The 19723-nt window shown below is 39.6% G+C and overlaps 2 protein-coding genes and 1 gene segment (V, D, J or C); 2 read left to right on the top strand and 1 right to left on the bottom strand.

Annotated features, from left to right (window-relative positions):
- The window catches only part of atf6b (activating transcription factor 6 beta), a 30143-nt gene extending 16783 nt beyond the window's left edge, over nt 1-13360 (top strand). The window contains exons 8-17 of one of the 2 annotated variants that reach the window (XM_062435793.1): nt 24-196; nt 745-924; nt 1812-1894; nt 2355-2555; nt 4109-4216; nt 4315-4414; nt 4619-4689; nt 5914-6013; nt 6610-6694; nt 7374-13360. In XM_062435793.1, coding sequence (XP_062291777.1) covers nt 24-196; nt 745-924; nt 1812-1894; nt 2355-2555; nt 4109-4216; nt 4315-4414; nt 4619-4689; nt 5914-6013; nt 6610-6694; nt 7374-7663 — 1391 coding nt within the window. In that variant the 3' untranslated portion in view covers nt 7664-13360. The remainder of the gene's footprint in view (nt 1-23; nt 197-744; nt 925-1811; nt 1895-2354; nt 2556-4108; nt 4217-4314; nt 4415-4618; nt 4690-5913; nt 6014-6609; nt 6695-7373) is intronic. The other variant, XM_062435794.1, reaches the window with a different exon arrangement.
- Nucleotides 1-19723, bottom strand: part of LOC133996245 (immunoglobulin kappa light chain-like) — a 630565-nt gene that overhangs the window by 607322 nt on the left and 3520 nt on the right. The window lies entirely within an intron of this gene.
- The window catches only part of LOC133996249 (Ig kappa chain V-III region MOPC 63-like), a 630498-nt gene that overhangs the window by 605550 nt on the left and 5225 nt on the right, over nt 1-19723 (top strand).

Raw genomic sequence — 19723 nt, forward strand, 5'->3', positions numbered from 1 at the left:
TCCCTCTCCTCTTCCTCCTCCAGTCGTTCTCTCTCAGTCAGTGTGTCTCGGTTCGGCTCCAGCCATCGTCAAAATGGAGCCCGTCTCTCCCAGCATCCCTCAGCACTGCTCCAGCCCGACGGCCCAACCCGCCGCCAGCAAACCCATCGTCCCGGCAACCACAACGTTACCTGGCAACAACTCAAACGACATCGACGTGAGTGAAACTGCTCAGTGTTTTTGGCACAGCAGCTATTCAACCGTCCTGTGATTCACACATTAAAATACAAAGATCAACATTTAAAAGTAAAAATCCAAAACCAGTAAATATGAAATCAGATGAAACAAAGCAGCTGATCTTCATACAACACGTTCAAATCGATAAAAGATCCAGATTACAACACATAATAATAAGAACAAAATAACAGCACAGACAGAAGAAAAGGAAGAATTACAACAGTGCAGCTACATTTAAATACATAAAACATGCATGCTCAGTAGTTCGGTTTATTTTGGATATATTCATGCAGCTGTTTGAGTCAAAGGGTGTGGGAGGTTTTGGTTTTTACTGCTGCAGCTGAAAGGAGCAGCGAGTTGTGACTCACCTGTCTTACATAATAGTTGTGATATATGAACTCTCAGCTCCCTTCAGGCTGTTTCATTATGTCACACACCTGCTAAGCTTTCCTACTTTTGTTCCTCGACCCCCTTCCCTTTCCCTCCCTCCCTTTCCCTCCCTCTCCCTCTGTGTTCCTCCTCCTGCAGATGAAGGTGCTGAAGCGGCAGCAGAGGATGATAAAGAACCGGGAGTCGGCCTGCCAGTCGAGGAAGAAGAAGAAGGAGTACCTGCAGAACCTGGAGGCGCAGCTCAGGGAGGCGCAGCAGGAGAACGAGCGGCTCCGCAGGGAGAACCAGGCACTGAGGGAGAGACTGGCAGGGAAAGAGGTGAGGAGGAGGAGGAAGAGGAGGAGACGAAGCCTTCTTTAGTGCTTCAGCCGTCTCCATTTAAATTCCACTCCTACTGAAGTCAGTTCCCTTAAAATCAGGCTATAGAAGATGTGTAATAGTCTTAAATTTCATAAAAGGTTAGATATAAAATAGTTTTATACACTGAAAACTTCTTCCTACATGGAGCTTAAATGAATAGTTTATCTTTTAATTGGTTAATTGATCCATTTTCTACTGATCATCCAGGTCAGAGGCTCCAACTGATTGGCTTCTTTTCATTAGCGATTAATCTGCTCATCATTTTCTAGATTAATTGATTCATTTGGCCAATAAAATAACAGATAACATCATCAAATGTCCACTACAGTCCAAAGCTGGACAGTAATTAACTTACAGTAATGTGCAACCAAGAAAAGCAACAAATTCTCTTCTTCTATCTTTGACTTCTCTTCTCCGAATAAATTGTTTATATGATTATTCATCTTATCAAAATAGTTAGTAGATAGATTAGTATGTGTACTAAAATGCACACAGGATGAAATGTGAATAAAAACATTTCTTATTTGCACCTATTGTAAAATAAATTCGGATCAATCAATAAGTCAAATCTGTGTTTAACGGACAGATTCTGCAGAGTCTCTTTAACATATTTAGTGTTTCTGCTGCAAGAGGAGCGATGAGGAAGATGAAGATCAGACTGAGCTGCAGGAGGATAAAAACCTGTGAAACCTGCTGCAGCTCGTGTGTGTTTCAGTGTTATGAATAAATGTGTGTGTGTGTGTTTCAGTGTTATGAATAAATGTGTGTGTGTGTTTCAGTGTTATGAATAAATGTGTGTGTGTGTGTTTCAGTGTAATGAATAAATGTGTGTGTGTGTGTTTCAGGGCAGCGACTCTGCGACTAACAAACGAGCCGTCTGCGTCATGGCTGTTCTGCTGTTCATGACATTCAGCTTCGGACCCGTCAGGTATCACAATTCACTCCTCCTCCTCCTCCTTCTCTTCCTCCTGCTTCTCCTCCTTCTCTTCCTCCTCCTCCTTCTTCTCATCTTCCTCCTCACTCTTCCTCTCCTCATCCTTCCTCCTCATCCTCCTCCTCCATCTCTTCATCTTCCTCATCCTCCTCTTCATCTTCCTCCTCCTCCTCTTTCTCCTCCTCCTTCTCCTGTTTCTCCTCCTCCTCCTCTTTCTCCTTCTACTCCTCTTCCTCCTTTTTCTCCTTCTACTCCTCTTCCTCATCTTCCTCCTGCTCCTCATTCCTCCTCCTCCTCCTCCTCTTCCTCCTTCTACTCCTCCTCCTCCACCTCATCTTCCTCCTCCTCTTTCTCCTTCTACTCCTCCTCCTCTTTCTCCTTCTCCTCCTCCTCCTCTTCCTCTTTCTCCTTCTTCTTCTGATGATGATGATGATGATGGTTTTCGTCTCCGCAGCATCACAGACAGGAAGCTGTCGACGGACCTGCAGGAAGGAGTGATGTCATACACAGGCCGACGGCTGCTGGAAGAACGACATCATCAACCGCATCATCAGCCGCAGGCGCCTGTTCAGCCTGCGAGCAGAGAGGAGGACAAGACGGAGACGGAGGAGGACGGAGACGCAGAACTCAACGCAGCAGAGTCGTATCAGTTCAGGTGACAACAATCAGATGAGAGGTTGAAAATGACTGTGAGAGAATTCAGACACAAGTCTTCTTATTTCCTCCTGACTTCATGTTGTGTTTCCAGAGAATGAATGAAAACAAAAGCTATTAAATATGTAAATTCATCATTAATCATCATTAAATAGTTAAAATTAAAATGACAGGTGATAATAGATTATGACAGTCAGAAGTCAGCCTCTCCTCTGTCAGCCTCTATTATACTGACATTAGTGTTTCTGAGCAATTAACAGCAGGCAGATTCACTTTTTCCCTCCTTAGATTATTATCGTTTTAACCGTTATAGAGGAATGCAGACGTTCATGTTTTCACAGAACCGGTTCAGAGTGTTTACCTGCAGCAGATTCAGCTGCTCCGTTCCTCCAAACACTGACTGATATCGCTCTATGCAGTGTTGGGAAAGTTCACTTTCTACATGAACTAGTTCAAAGTTCAGTTCACACATTTTAAAATGAACTAGTTCATAGTTCTTTTTTGTTTTTCAATATGTTGCTGCGAGCTATCATTTTTCAAAATTATTGCCACAGCCCATATAGAACCACAGACAGCAATTATTTTATCAGTTTTAACCATAGACTGTATATATAATGGACGTAACATCCGTGACGTCACCCATTGGTTTGTGGACTGCTGCTCGGAGGCCAATAGTATCGGATCTGAGCAGCGCCATCTTGAACATTTCAGGTGCATGCTGGGAAAAATAAAAACAGGGATTCTACTTATATGGGCATCAGGAGGAGCATGAGGCGCCCTCCTGAACCTGTGAACCAATCAACCTGTCAATCACCACGTAGCCACGCCCTAATGCATACCCTGCTTTATCGTCACATATAAAATCAGGGAGGCCAAAATGTCCCAAATGAACATCATACTGCATTGAAGAAGGCTTTAAACTAGCGATTGAGACCATAAACACATTTTGAAAACGTTTACTGAGGTTAGAAATCAAGTGAGAAGTTGGTGAATTCTCCATTGACTTGTATAGAGACGGAAATCCTTTTGACACCAAAACGGTCGCCCCCTGGTGGCCTTTTGATAGAATGCAGTTTTAAGTTACTTCCTCGTTGGCCTCATTTCAGAGGACCGGAACTCCCTGCCTAATTTTAACACTGAAACTATGCGTCAGATTTCAAAATTGATTTAAGTAATCATACGAAGATGCCGTATTAATGGTGGAGGCAGAGTCTGAGGTAGTGCTGCTGCCTTCATTTGTTTTTGCCTCCATGCTTCGCCTTTTGATGATGCATGCGGCGGTGAGACTCCGCTACATATTAAGGCCTGTTTACGGTGTGTTTTAGTCGGGTTTTCTCTCTTGAACGAAGTTAAACTGTGAGAGAGCGCCGTTCACAAACGCCAGAATGAACGCGTTCACAATAACCTTCATCAGCTAGAAATACAGAAAGTTCAGGCACAACACTGGCTCTATGTTTCTATGTGTTTCTGTGTGTTTCAGTATGTTTTAATGTTTCTGTATGTATCTGTATGTCTCAGTATGTGATTAATCTCTGTGTGTTTTGTGTGTTGCAGGAACTTGAGCGACGTGTTCAGTGACATGAAGGATCTGGTTCTGCAGGACATCGACCGTTACTTCAGCTCATCCGACTGCCGACAGTTCAACCGCTCCGAATCTCTCAGGTCAGTCGAGCGATGCAGCTTCAGCTCCAGTGAGTCCTGTCCTTGTTTTCTCTCTTCATTTCTCTGATCTTCCTCTTCTTTTCGTCCGCGTCCCTCAGGCTGGCAGACGAGCTGAGAGGTTGGGTTCATCGACATCAGATCGACCGTAAGAAGTCCGGAGGGAAACCAAAGATCGCCAAGAAGGCCAAGATCGCCCAGGTAGAGAGTCTTCCTCATCCTCTTCATCCTCTTCATCCTCCTGTTAATTCTGATTATTCTGTCCTAAAGCCTGTTATTAATAATAATTCCTCATGGCGACAGTTTTGACTTTCTTATTTATCATAAAGAAAAGTGCTAGTTAATTTTGACAGATTGATTTTGACATGAACTGATCTTTTATCTTTTTTTATTTATGTCTTGAAGCAGAAAGCTCAGCTGAGGAAGACAAACATCTCCAGATATCTGCCGATCCAGACTCACCGCACCTTGGAAAGGTGCTGAAAACAGATTATTACACTTCACTACCAGAAAAACACAGAAATTATATAAAACTAGTCTTAAAACAACTCCTATAAACTCCTAACGTAGCAAAGAGAGAGTCGTATATCTCTCTGCTTCTGTGAATTTGTATGAAATGTGTTGTGGGTTTTCAGTCATTTGATAAATTTCAGTTTCAGGTGTATTTATGCTTTTATTGGTGAAACTGAGAGAAACTAGTGAGACAGTGTGTTTCTATCAGCTGGATGAAACAGAAAACATGACAGTCATGAATGTCAAAAAGAAAAAGAGTAATTTATAAATCAATAATTATATGGAAGGTTTACATGGAAATACTTTATCAAACCACGTACTGACTGATTTCTACAGGTTAAAATCAAAGCTGAAACCATCTGGAATATTGTCAACCTTGAATTATATTTTTATATATTAACTTACATCTGAAAACATTCCTAAAATAGACGAGTCGACGGGCAGCAAAGATTTGAGCCTTAGACTGTATATAAGAAATGGACGTAACATCCGTGACGTCACCCATTGGTTTGTGGACTGCTGCTCGGAGGCCAATAGTATCAGATCTGAGCAGCGCCATCTTGAACATTTGCGGTGCATGCTGGGAAAAATAAAAACATGGATTCTACTTATATGGGCATCAGGAGGAGCATGAGGCGCCCTCCTGAACCTGTGAACCAATCAACCTGTCAATCACGACGTAGCCACGCCCTAATGCATACCCTGCTTTATCGTTACATATAAAATCAGGGAGGCCAAAATGTCCCAAATGAACATCATACTGCATTGAAGAAGGCTTTAAACTAGCGATTGAGACCATAAACACATTTTGAAAACGTTTACTGAGGTTAGAAATCAAGTGAGAAGTTGGTGAATTCTCCATTGACTTGTATAGAGACGGAAGTCCTTTTGACACCAAAATGGTCGCCCCCTGGTGGCCTTTTGATAGAATGCAGTTTTAAGTTACTTCTGCGTTGGCATCATTTCAGAGGACCAGAACTCCCCGCCTGGTTTGAGCAGGAAGAGAAGAGGCCTCACTACTGACATGATGTTATTCAGGAGTCATTTTTAAGCATCAGTTTCTCAGATATGATGATATAAAGTAAAACATTTGCTGATATTTTATAAACAAAACCTGCAGCCACTGAATATTTTAAATCTGTGTGCTCATCACCATGAACTTGTCTCCTCTGTGTTTGTGTTCGCAGTCAGCTGCAGGTACTCGCTGGTCCCGAGGTCACATACAACGACTTCCTGGACGCCATCGACCGCAGAGAGGACACGTTCTACGTTGTCTCTTTCAGACGGGTGAGAAAAACACGAGAAGTGACTCGACGGCTCGAACCAGACAAACCAGAAAAACTCTGCAGCACCGAGATGCAAAAAACAAACAAAGACATGTTCAGTTAAAACGTGTTTATCTGTCAGTTCCTCATTTGATTAACTTGTTTTTTTTTAACTACAGATGCATTTCTTGCTTTGAGTATCTGTTGTTTTAGTCATAAAACATTGTTTCCACTCTTTGGGATCATTTTAAAAAGCATTTGTGTATATTAGGAAAGAAGGAAGAAGTTCAGCTGTTTTCACTTTCTACATTCAGCTCAATAAACAACAGATCTGCTTTGTTTGCACCAGCTGCAGTTTGGAGTCAAAGTTCCCAGATTACTATAATTTAAATATGAGAAGAGACAAGTTGAGATATCATTTAGGGGTACAAATAATAATTTGTGTTCATCTTGTAGAGGGCATTAAACATTCAGTCAGCTTGAAATTGAAAAACACTGAAAATATTAGCAGATAAAAATAGAAATAAATCCTCGTATCAAGATCAAAACAGGACGAGACTTTCCTGTTAAATATTCGATCGTAATATAACCAGAACATCTCTTCTCTTTCTTTAACAGGACCATCTGCTGTTACCTGCCATCAGCCACAATAAGACCAGCCGACCCAAAATGTCTCTGGTCATGCCGGCAATGTCTGTCAACGGTGAGTCTGTCTGATTATTAAACTGCCTGCAGCAAAACACATCTGCACATCTGCTCAGGAGCTGCAGACTCTGAACAACAAAAAGTCAATTGTGATTAAGAGTGAAACTTCTGAAGATGATTGATGATTTAATGTCTTATTGTTATTTATTCATTTTTTATGTGCATTCTTTTTGGAAAATAGTTAATAAGGACCAAAATAAATCACTACTACTACTAATAATGTTTGCAGTAGTCATACAGTGCAGTAAGATTTAATTCTCTGCATGTAAACCACCCAAATAAAATTGGCCCTGGTTCATAGATCCGCCCCGCTTGTCCTGCAGCTTAGCTTTCATTAGTGAATCATTGCTAATGTCAGCTGCAGCACATTAAACAGCACGTAAACATATCTGTAGGTATATAAAATCTCTGTTAGCAACATGTTGACTTTTACCTGCTGCAGTTTGTTTAGTTTGTTTCATGTTTCAGTTTAAGCAAAACATTTTATTTGACCCCTCTTCTCTCCTCTTCTCTCCTCTTCCCCCCTCTTCTCTCCTCCCCTATTCTCCCCTATTATCTCCTCTTCTTTCCTCTCCTCTTCTCCCCTCTTCTCTCCTCTCCTCTGCTCCCCCTCTTCTCTCCCCTCCCCCTCTTTTCTTCTCTCCTCCCCTTTTCTCCTCCTCTTCTCTCCTCCTCAGAGAGCCTGTATAATTCCTCTCAGGGCTACGAGATGATGATGCAAGTCGACTGCGAGGTCATGGACACTCGCATCGTCCCCATCAAGTCCTCGGCCGTGCCCCCGTCACTCCGCGACCCTCCTCCGCCTCCCCCCTCCGCCCACCACAACTCTCACCATCACCACGGCAACCACACTTCGCTCCGAGGACGCCACCACCCTCACCCTTCCTCCTCCCCCTCTCAGCGGCAACCTTTGCCCGTCCGACGACGGCCGGCGGAGTATCTAATCAGCCAATCGGATGGGGTTTGATTAGCCGTTGCCATGGTGATCACAGCAGGTGATGGGGGGAAAAGAAGAGGCGGATAGGAAAGGCGGTTTCGGGAGGAAGAGAGGTGACAGTTAAAGGTTTGAAGCTTGGAGCAAAAGTCCAAGACAAACTTTTAAACTCATTTCTTCTTAGATAGTAAAGTCGTGATACTTTCCTCAGGTACCACTTCTCCTCTACGACTCGTCTCTTCTTCCTGGAAAAGTTACACATACTGTAGTTTCCTGGAAAGAGGAAATTCAGGAAAACCTCCAACAAACATCTGTAAAAAGGATTTTAATCAGTATTTGAAGCATTTACTGTTAAAAACCTCAAAACGGTTGAAAAAGATTAAAATAGATTCCTCTTTAGAAGAAAAATAAAATCCTAATATATAAATATAAAAATAGATTCCTAAAAAAAATTGAGAGTTGGATGCAGACACACAGCAGCACACTGCACTTAGAAACAGTGCTGCCTTGTAATATTTAATAGTGAAAATGTGCCGTTTGAATGAAGCGTGGTTCCTGAAGAAGAGCAGAGACGACCAGCTCTAAAGTTTGTGTCTCATCAACAGTTTGTGTCTGTTTTAAACGAGCTGCACAGTTACAGCTGCAACACCAAGATAAAGTAGATCCACTAACTAACCTTTATTTTCATTTTTTCGATTTATGCTTTCGGTCTATAAAACGTCAGATGACAAACATGAAATATGATGATCTAAATGTTGTCGTGTTTTCCGACCTTTCTGACTCGTACATCACTAAAGTAAATATTTGTTGTTTTGTCTATTTTCCTTGTTTAATTTGATGTTTGAGAAATTACAATAAGTGAAACATACACAATAATTCACAAGAATGATCAGAGGAACAGTCTGTCAATCATCTCAAAATAACCCACATTTATCCAGTCAAAAAAAGCACAAAGTGACACATTTCATTGTCTTATTGTTTGATAAAAAGTCCAAAATATTCAGTTTACAATCACATGAAACCAGGAAAAAGCAGCAAATTCTCATTTCAGAACAAGCAACCATCAATATTTTTGCTTTTTTGGTTAAAAAAACGACTCACGATGAAATCAATGATCCACAATAGTTGCAGATCAACATCTTTCATTGTCATGCAGTTTTCTTTCTTTGCACTTTCTGCTTTGTGTCTGTTCTCAGTCAGTCAGATCAGCAATAACGCCGTTTATTAACCATGTGAGGTGAAGTGGTGACGTGTGGATCAGGCAGGTGTAACTGTGCAGCTGCAGCACGATGACGGCTTCGCTCTCACTCCTGGTTTCTGTCGAGTTTGTATATTTGTGTTGTTGTGACTCTCGGTTGTAATCAGAAAGAAAAAAGAAAGGTGCAGTCTGGATGTTCGGTGTTAAGGCTGACGGCTGCTGAGGTGAAGCAGGATCTTGTTTAAGAGCTCAAGAAACTGATATCAGATGTTTGCAGCTGCTTTTCACTGATGTGTTGGAATCAGGACATTTTACCAGGACTGCAACTAACAAGTATCTTCATTATTGATATCGATTGTCTATAAAATGTGACTGTTATGACCTCGGCCTAGGGGAAACCTGGCTGCCTTCCCATCCCCAAGAATGTGCAGCCAAACCATGGTTGGAGTTCCAGAAAATAGCCGTTTTATTCTTTACTTCGGACAGGAGAAGTGCCCAAAACATTAAATAAAAACTTCTAAACCTGATCTTACCTCGCACAGAAAACAAAAGACAAAAACTTGAACCTAACTCCTCAACGCATAAACAGGAGACAAAATGTTTCAAAAAAAAAAAAAAGGCTTCTCCTCCCTACCTTTGGCTATCTTGGGTGACAAACAGGAATTATTTACACTATGTACAAATCAGCAAGACTGTTTCACAAACAGCACACATGTTAAGTACTTAAGGCCCATTTATGCTCAACGTACGTACGAAAATGTCTGTCCTTTTCAAACGATGTTACCGTCACTGCTCACATACTTCCATGCGTCCTTTACGTTGGCATTGATGTTAACCAATACATCCACCAGGGGGCAGCGCAGAGTCAAACGTTTATGACAACAACAAACTGAACAAAAACATACGTTTACCCCTTTGCCCAGGCGAAGTAACATCATATATGTGTCAAAAGTTTCTTTTTAACTCGCACAAACGTTCTTCAAAAAGTTCCGCCATTGTTATTTCTTCTTCGTGTCTCACTTGTGCTTCGTATCGGGTAGTGACAGCAACACTGCCCCTACGGTTTCCGGTGGTACTGCTCCGTTTGGTCCGTATCCGTAAACTTTTTGGCAACATGCAGAAATACGGACGAATGGAACACGGAGGACGAACAGAAGGTTCCCTCCGTATCTGTATCCATATTTAACGTTGAGCATAAATGGGTCTGTAGTCTAGCAGATCTCACAGAAACAACCAGCAGCACGGCCTCCATTGTTGGGAGTTGTGGGAAGGAGAGAAGGGTAGAGGTCCAGCAGCAGCCAGTTTAAAAAGCCAGGCCCAGCCAATCAGTCAGCAGCCAGCAGCCAGAACACCTGCAGCCAATCACCCAAACACAAACCCTGATTTGCAGTCACTGAGAGCTGGGAGAGAGAAAGCTGTCACAACACAGGCAAAACAAAACATGGCCCAGAACCACAATAACAGTGACAAAAAGGCCCGTTATCATTTCTTAGAACCCAGCAAATGTCTCTTTCTGTCTCATTAACGTCACAAATCAGTTCAGGGCTGCATGTCATGATCCTTTCCTTTCCTTCACAAGTACTAAAACTATTATTATTCTATCAACTCTGTCGGATTGATCATCTATCGGTTGATTTATCGACTAAAACTAAACCACTTCAGAGATCCTGCTTCATGTGGCGTCTGTCAGATTTATCATGTCTCTTTGTTTTTTAATAGAGAAATCATTTGTTGTGTTTTGAACGAGGGATTATTTAATAGTTGTAAATATCAGTGTTCAATGTGTAGATATTTTGTTTATTTTTGTCACTTTTTTATGTTTGTTTTTTTTATCTTTATGGGGTTTTTTTTGGAGAACAAAAGAAAAAGAGAAAAAAGAAGAAATGTGTTTGTGGGAAAAACGAAGCTCGCAGTGAAACAAACATGTTGATGTTTGTTGGACCAACGTTACTCACTCTGTGCTCATCGTTTCAACTCAGGATCTTCTGTCCTGATACATTATATTTATGGAAATATATATTAACACTGATTTTTGTTTGTTTGTTTTTTATATATTGTACAGAATCCGCTTCGTGCTTTGACTTTGTTTAAAAAAATACTGAAATAGACCCAGAAAAGATGAATTACTGCTTCTGTTATCGCCACAGATCAATATCTTTTGTCAAACAACCAATTTTTCTGACCAAAAAAAAAAGCTTCTGAAGTTCTTTATTTCGTACAAAAACGTGTCTTATCTTGACTTTCTTCCGATGCCGCTCAAACTCGTGTTTTTGCGTTTTAGTTTTTTTTTCCTCATTTGAATTTTTTCAGATCTAAAAGGAAGGGTCGTTCCTCCAATTTTAACATCGGTGGAGATAAGTTAATCTGTCGAGGTTAGTCACGCTCCGTCTCCGAAAACAGGTGTAAATAACCCTGATGATGTCATCAGGGTTATTTTTGGCAATGAGCTTGGAGACGACGTGAGGAAGGGTTTAACGGCAGATGCAATCCTTTTATAAAAAGTAATTTGGTCTGTAAGATGTTGGGAGAATTGGGGAAAATGTTGACACAGTTGAGTTGATCATGGGAAATGTAGTGTTTTGGGGTTTTTTACTCAGATTTGAGACTAGATTCCTGATTGCGATTTTCCGAGTCTTCTAATATTAAACATCAGCTGATATATCCAATCTGATGTATCAAAACATTAAAATCTGAATGTGACTCTGATCCTCTACAGAGAAGATGTCTCACTCTGTCTAAACTACAGAAACACTCTGATTGTACAGCAGTGTTACAGAGTGGAGCGTCTTCCCTCACAGATGATCTTTGGCTGAGTACAACAGAGTCAGAGTTTAGAGAATATGATTATTAAACCAACCAGAACATCAGAACTCAATAAAGAGACTAAAATCGTCATCTCTGCTTTAAAACAACACTGACAGAAACAACAAAGATAAACAATCAATGAACTAAAAACTTCTTATTTACATGTTAGTGTAAAAACAACCTGAATCGTTTTTGTTGAAATGAGAATTAAGTAGATATGAGAGATGAATTAATAGACATGGAAACTAAATAGAAATATAATAGTCAGAGTAAAACTGTGGAAACTATAATAAAATATATAAATATAAAAAATAATGACATGATTAGCTGCCTCTGAAGAACTCCTTATGGCCTGAACATCTTTGTTTTTTCTCTTTTTTTATATTTGTGAATCTCATTTTTTTTTTATACTGATTGAATTGTTACTTTTTGTGTAAAGAAATGCAAATATGGGGAAAAAAAGAGAAAAAAATGTTGATATGAAGTTAAACGGTAACAACTGAATCCAGTTCTTTATGAAACACCACTTTTATTTTTTTTCTTGATGTAAAATTAACTGTATGCAACGTTTATCCGTTTTTTTTGTTTTTTATAATAACAGCAATATTTTCTCTTCTGGTCGGTGGTGCTTAAATAACGTCATTTCACTCGTTCCTCAAACACTCAAAAGTTTCTTCAGTTTCAGAAAGATTCAGATTCAGAGATCAACAAATGATTAATAGATTCAGTCTTAAAATGTTAAAGAAAGACAATTTAAAAAAAACTTCCTTCAAAATTCCCGAAAGCACATTTTGACATCTTCAAATGAGCCAAATATTCCTGCTTGAGAAGCTGAAACATGAATTTTTTGGCATCTTAGTTTTAAAAAAATATTTAATTATCAGTATAATCATTTTGTTTGTAAAATGTCTGCATGTAGGTGATAACTTCAAATATCATTCCGACAAAATTAAAGTTGCAACCAGTGTTTTTTTCGCCTTTTGTGTTTAAAAATGAAATAGTTGCAGATGAATTTTCTGATTAATTGAGTTAATCTAATCTGAATCTCTTGGCACCGAAGTTTTATAGATTTAAATCAGACTTGTGTTCATTGTAAACAGTCCTGATGTAAAAGCTTGAGGAGCCTCTTGAAGGACGAGTCTGTAGGATTTAGTGCCATCTAGTGGTGAAGCTGCAGATTGCAACCAATCAAATACCCCCATCCTCAGTGTAATGCCCCTCTCTAGAGTCAGTGTTTGGTTTGTCCCTTCTGGGCTACTGTAGAAACTGAGGATTCACTCCCTCTGTAGATATAAAGGCTCATTCTAAGCTAACAAAAACACTAATTAAAACACAATTATAAATATTATATTCCACTTCTGCTCCTGAGGCTTACACATTTGTCCTTTTTTAATAAACCAGATGAATCATTATTTCTGGTTTCAGAAGCAGATTTAAGAACCACCGACCTGATGTGAGACCAGCTATCATTCACTTTGTCTTGTTTGTGTTTGAGCCACAGAGTGAAAGCATGAATCTGTGGCGACTAAAGGTAACAATGTAAATATGATGTGACTGTTTGCCTTTTGTCTCTTTTTTTAAAATTTTATTTAAATGGAAAAATCATAAATAATGTAAATACATCTTTCTAATTCCATCCCTCCAAATGAAACGAGGCGTTTGAACTGCTGCCTTTTATGTTTGTAGGAAATGAAGCGTTGAATTTGATAAAGATATAATAAACTGAAGCCGAGTGCTTGTGTTGTTTTTAAGATTTCGGGTATAAAAAAAACCTAATTTTACAACCTGTAATTGAAGAAATACTGATGGTAAATTTCTAGCAGCATCAACACCATGATAGGATTCATCAAGCTGCTGAGTACAGTTTGAGGTACTTTTACTTCACTATAGTTCAGTCTGAGGTACTTGTACTTTACTGTAGTACAGTTTGAAGTACTTTTACTTCACTATAGTTCAGTCTGAGGTACTTGTACTTTACTGTAGTACAGTTTGAGGTACTTGTAATTTAAAGTAGTACAGTTTGAGGTATTTGTACTTTACTGCAGTACAGTTTGAGGTATTTGTACTTTACTGTAGTACAGTTTGAGGTACTTGTACTTTACTGTAGTACAGTTTGAGGTACTTGTACTTTACTGTAGTACAGTTTGAGGTACTTGTACTTTACTGTAGTATTTCCATGTGATGCTACTTTCTACATCTCAGAGGGAAATATTGTACTTTCTACTCCACTACATTTATTTAACAGCTTTAGTTACTTTTCAGATGCAGATTTGACACAATGGATAATATAACAAGCTTTATAAATACAACACATTGTTAAAGATGGAACCATAAAGCAGTGTGTAGTCGGCTCACATCTCAGATGTCTATGAGTTGTTAACAGCTCCACCAAATAGTGATTTTTCCCTCTAAACTTCTCACATGCTTTCAATAAATGTTCAAATGATCCAATATTTCAGCAAAAATCAAAGATTAGAGAAAAATTCCAAAAACTGAAAACACATTTGTGTATCAGAACTTAGTTTCTTCTTCTTTCCTCTCCCATTAATCATCTCACCAGCCCTCACATTTATCTGCTGACCCTTTGGAGGGGCCCCACCCCTAGGTTGGGAACCACTGACCTGCAATACTTTAACTACATCAAGCTCACAATTCTTACATTGCTGCTTGAAAGTTTGTGGACACTGTACAGTTTTCTATATTTCTGCATGAATATGACTTAAAATGTGATTGGATTTTTATACAAGTCCTAAAACCAGAAAAAGGGAACCAATTAAACAAATGAGACAATGAAACATCTCCTTCTATCTCTCCTATTTGTATGAGGCAGAAGTATGTGAGCCCTTGCTTTAGATAACTGGTGTGATCATCTTTCACAGCAATACATTCTGGTAGCTTTTTATCATCCCTGCACATCTGCTTGGAAAACTTTAACCCATTCCTCCTTACAGAACAGATGTTGTTGGGCGTCTTGGCACAAACTGCCTGCTTCAGGTCCTTCCACAGTATTTCTGTAGAATTAAGGTCAATACTTTGACTCAGCTATTCAAAAACATTAACACACTGTAAACACTGATGTTGGATATCTTCCATTTCTACACAATCTGCCTTATAGTTGACCGATGGAGTCCAAACTCTTTCAACATGGTCTTGTAACCCTTTCCAGCCTGGTAAGTATCAGCATCTCTTCTTCTAAGTCCTTAGAAATCTCTTTTGTTCGAGTCATCACACACTTCCACCAACCTGTGATGTGAAGCTCAGACTTTCAGACTTTGACAGTGAAGAACCGGATTTCTCTTTAAATAAATTAGGGCCTCCCAGACTCATGCTCGATTGTTAAACCCATTGTTTGAAACATCTGACTGTTAATTTCTCCTTAAAATGAACTGATAATCTTAGAGGTTCACATACTTTTGTCCCACACAAATATGCAACATTGGATACTTTTCCTCAATGAATAAATGATGTCTGATGTCTCCTCATCTAGTGTTAGGACTTGGATGGAAATCTGATCACATTTTAGGTCATATTTATGCAGAAATAGAGTAAATTCTAAAGGGTTCACAAACTTTCAAGCAGCACTGTATGTACTTCTCTGTTGAGTGTGAAGGGTTTCAGACAGTCATCAGCTAACTGTTATGTTTAAGCAGGTTGACAAGACAACAGATCAGACACAGAAACAAACAGCTGGAGCTGAATTTCACATCAGTTTTGATAATGTTGTTTCAAAACTTCTTATACAAACTTAAAGTAATGCCAAATACTTATTTTGCTATATATATTTTTAAGCAATTCTTAACACTTATCAACAATCTCTTCCCAACAATTTCTAACAGACATATTTACCGCTTTTTAATTAAAAATACAACCATAAAAGGTTTGTTAAAAAGGCAGGTTAATGAAGTTTGGGTGAATCAGTATAGAAAACCACTATTAAATTGATGGAACATCAATTTTGACATCCAATTTGTGTGTGTGTGTGTGTGTGTGTGTGTGTGTGTGTGTGTGTGTGTGTGTGTGTGTGTGTGTGTGTGTGTGTGTGTGTGTGTGTGTGTGTGTGTGTGTGTGTGTGTGTGTGTGTGTGTGTGTGTGTGTGTGTGTGTGTTCAGTGAACTGTATCAGTCTCTGCAGTAGCTTCCAGCTGCAGCAGTCAGTTCAGTTTCTGTTCAGTCTGACTGAGGGAGGTTTTTGTACGACGCTTTTTCACTGTGTGAACCCAACTCCACTGTGATCACTTGTACAGTAATAAACTGCTGCATCTTCAGCCTGAACTCCACTGATGGTCAGAGTGAAGTCAGAGTTTGATCCACTGCCTGAAAAACGACCTGGAATCCCTGATGCTCGCTGGTCAGCAAACTTAATGAGAGGTTTAGGAGATTCACCATTTCTCTGTTGGTACCAGTTTAAACAGGGGCTCAAACGCGATGCACCACAATCTACATCAATCTTACGACTGACCCTACAGTTAATGGTTGCAGATCCTCTCAGATCAGATCTCACTGCTGCAGGCTGAGTCACTGTGACCTGGCCTCTGGACTCTGAGGATACAGAGACAAAAACATAAAGCAGCATCATGGTTTTGTGGGCTTCATTTCAGAGGGACGGATGTTCATAGAGGAGAGGAGTTTGATTCTCTGGACTTTACCTGTGAAGCAGCAGCAGAGGAGAGTCCAGATGAGGACGGAGATCAAAGTCATGTTTTTGATGAGGAGGATTTATGTGGGTTCTGTTGTCATGAAGGACAGCTGTCAGTCATCCAGTGTTCAACTCTCAGGACTATAAACTCTCCCAGAGCACTGGAGCATGGTGCTGCTGATGCAAAGTGGCTCTCTATGGAAATGCTCTGACTGACTCCAACAGGGACTTGGATTACTCTGATGATGCTGTTTAATCAATGGATCAATCAACTTATCAGAGTATTGATTCATAATGTGTCAGTGATCATTTTATGTAGATTTGCTTTGACGACTGTAGACAAATTTTCTTTCAGTACATCTTTTGTTTAATTTAATTGAATGTTCTTTAAAAAATATTTTTCTTTCAGACAAATTTAACAATAAATCAGTAAACATTTCATTAACTGCTTAAATTGTGGCACTTTTTAATTGGACATCATATAAAATAAATACATTTTTTAAAAGTAGGAACTTATTTCGTAGAGTTTGTTTGTGTCAAAGTCAGAGAGCCGTGTCTCTCTACAGTGAGAGGTTTTTGTACGACGGCTCAATGAGTTTGTATCACTGTGGTGGACGTTCGGTGGAGGAACCAGACTGGAAGTTAACTGTAAGTACATTTAACTTCTAAATAATCTCATATTTATCATTTATTGTGTTTTCAGTCAATAAATTCAGGCTTTACTTCAATATTTTGGATTGTAGTTTTAAAAATGTAATATTTTTGCAATGATCACTACAGGCTTCACTGTAATACAGATAAAAATACATCAGATGAAAAAACTCTTTAGTTACACAGAAATTATAATTCATTCTTATTATTTATATTGTTCTTTAAAAGTACAGCTGCTTATTGAAGACAATAACTTGACTCATAATTGTGTCCTTATTATCTGGAAACATTTCATGTGTTTTACTCAGTCTTCCTCTCAGATTCATGAATTTAATGATAATTATTATTCTCACTATAGACAATGAATACCATAATATCTCTTGAGATCGTTTAAACACATGCTTATTTAGAATGATTCATTTTCCAGCACTTAATATGTGTCAGTAGTGCAGTCTGTCTGTGTTGATGGTTCAGTATTGATAAATGTGTAAAAAAAAACTCATTTAAAACTCACACATGCTCAAGTAAAAGTGTTTAATTCTTTCTGTAATACATAACATTAAATGGTTTAACACTGAAGTTTAAGTGTGTTACTGAAACTAAAGTAGGAGTTTTCAGTTTGAAACTTTTTATCTTTAGTACTGAAACCTGTCTGTTGCCATGGTTCATCAGTGATGCCTGTCTGTTGCCATGGTTACTGAGCTCAGAGAGGGAAGTGAAACACCGAAGAGCAGTTTCATCCAATCTGAGAAAGAGCAACAGAACCAGCAGCCTCCTCTGCTGCAACCAACAGGGTGGAGTTTATTTTCTCTTTGTATGAACTTTCTTCATGTTGTCTCTCTGTCTCCTCCTCCAGTGGGTCGAGTCACCCCCACCCTGACGGTGCTGCCCCCCTCCAGCCAGGAGCTGCAGCAGGGGAAGGCCACGCTCACGTGTCTGGCCAACAAGGGCTTCCCCTCAGACTGGAGTCTGGCCTGGAAGCTGGACGGCAGCAGCAGCAGCAGCAGCAGCTGGGAGCAGAGCAGGAGCCCCGGGGTGCTGCAGCAGGACGGCCACTACAGCTGGAGCAGCACCCTGAGGCTCACTGCAGACCAGTGGAGGAAGGTGGGCTCTGTGACCTGTGAGGCCACCCAGGGCTCCCAGACTCCACTCTCAGAGACACTGAGGAGAGACCAGTGTTCCCAGCCCTGACCTGACTCACTGGGACTCTGCTACTGGTTTTACTCTGCTACTGCTCTCACTCTGATGCAACTCTGTTTTTTTCTCCCTCTGTCTCTTTAAATGTTGCAGTAATGATGTTTCTTGCTTTTTGATTTTAATATTTCAAACAAAATAAAGACGTGTTCATCAAATCAATGATATTTGCAGCTTTATTATTATTATAATGATCATATTAATCTCTCTTAATGATAGCAGTGTTTCCATTATATGTACAAAAACTGATCTCTCCTCAATATAAATGGACATACCAGGCAGTCAGGTAACACGTGGTGTCCTTCACATCTGTCTGCTGTTTGTCTATATACCAGTATGCTGAAAATTAAACAAGTCTCAGTCCCAATCAGCTGATTTGTCAACTGAGAGGTTAGGCAGTCTGATCAGCTGATTTTCAGTTAAAAGGTAATGACATCTGTCAGACTTGAGCATGTTTCAGTTCATATTACAGATTTCTAAAGTGACATGAGGGTGATCTGCTTCTTCTAAATATTCAAATTCTAAATCAGTTGTGTCAGTGGCTCTGAAAGGTCTGGACAGCCACTGATCAACACTGGCCTCTTAACGGCTGGGAGCAGAGAAGCTGGACAGATATGCAAACACACAGAGTCAGTCAACTGTAGCTGTCCTCAACATATCATGCTGTTTCCTCCTCACTGCTGGAACAACTCACTGTCATTTGTAGCCGATACCTCAGATTTTTACATGCTGATGTTATTGATGGTTTGTTTTGGCATTCAGTTTATATACGGATCTTGTTGGTCAAATGCTGAGTATTACCTGATGAAGACGTCATTTCAAAACGTTGTAGGTGCTCTTATAAATATTTGTAAGAGAATAATTCAGAGAGATTCTTCTTGATAGTACTAATAATGATTTATTTATATAGCCCTTTCACAGACTCAAGGACGCTTTACATACAGAAACTGCAAAAATATAAAAATAAAATTTTAAAAATTAAGCAGAGGAAGAGAAATGTTCAAGGAAAAGAAAAGTTTTTAAGTGCTTAAAAATGTAAAAAGTAAAAAGTATTTTAGCACACACATCTCTGTCATGTAGATAAACTCTGTCTAGACTTCTCAATGCCTCTTTAGCACTAACACTCCCGTCCTTTGATGCTTCTCTTTGGGCATTAGGGAGCAACAATCCCATCTCCCTTTCTGCCTTCGACATGTAAGAGATTATGTACACAACACACGCATATGTATCAATAACAAACTGGATGTACAAGTTCGCTTTCCAACGTTTTTGTGTCTTGCTGTACTGATTTACGTAAACTTCATTATTCTGCCTTAATAACATTTTGCATTTCTAGCTATTCCTTCTGCTGTCAGGCTGCTCAATGCAGATGGTAGTCATTGAAATGTAGATCACCTTCTTTAAAGTTGTGTAGACTACAGGTTATTTTCTTTTTAAGTTAGTGTTGTTTGTTGTTATCAGCTGCTCCTCACATAAACCTGCATGTATGTGGTGAGCTGTGTGTGCCAGAGTGTGTCCACTGCTTGTGTGTGTTGTCACTGTCATGTCAGTGCTTGAATGCTGCTGCTAGAGAGAGTTTGATTTATGTGGACTGGGTCAGCTGTGGAACT

Source organism: Scomber scombrus, chromosome 16 (genome assembly GCF_963691925.1).
Source record: "Scomber scombrus chromosome 16, fScoSco1.1, whole genome shotgun sequence".
In the NCBI taxonomy this organism is placed as follows: Eukaryota; Metazoa; Chordata; class Actinopteri; order Scombriformes; family Scombridae; genus Scomber; species Scomber scombrus.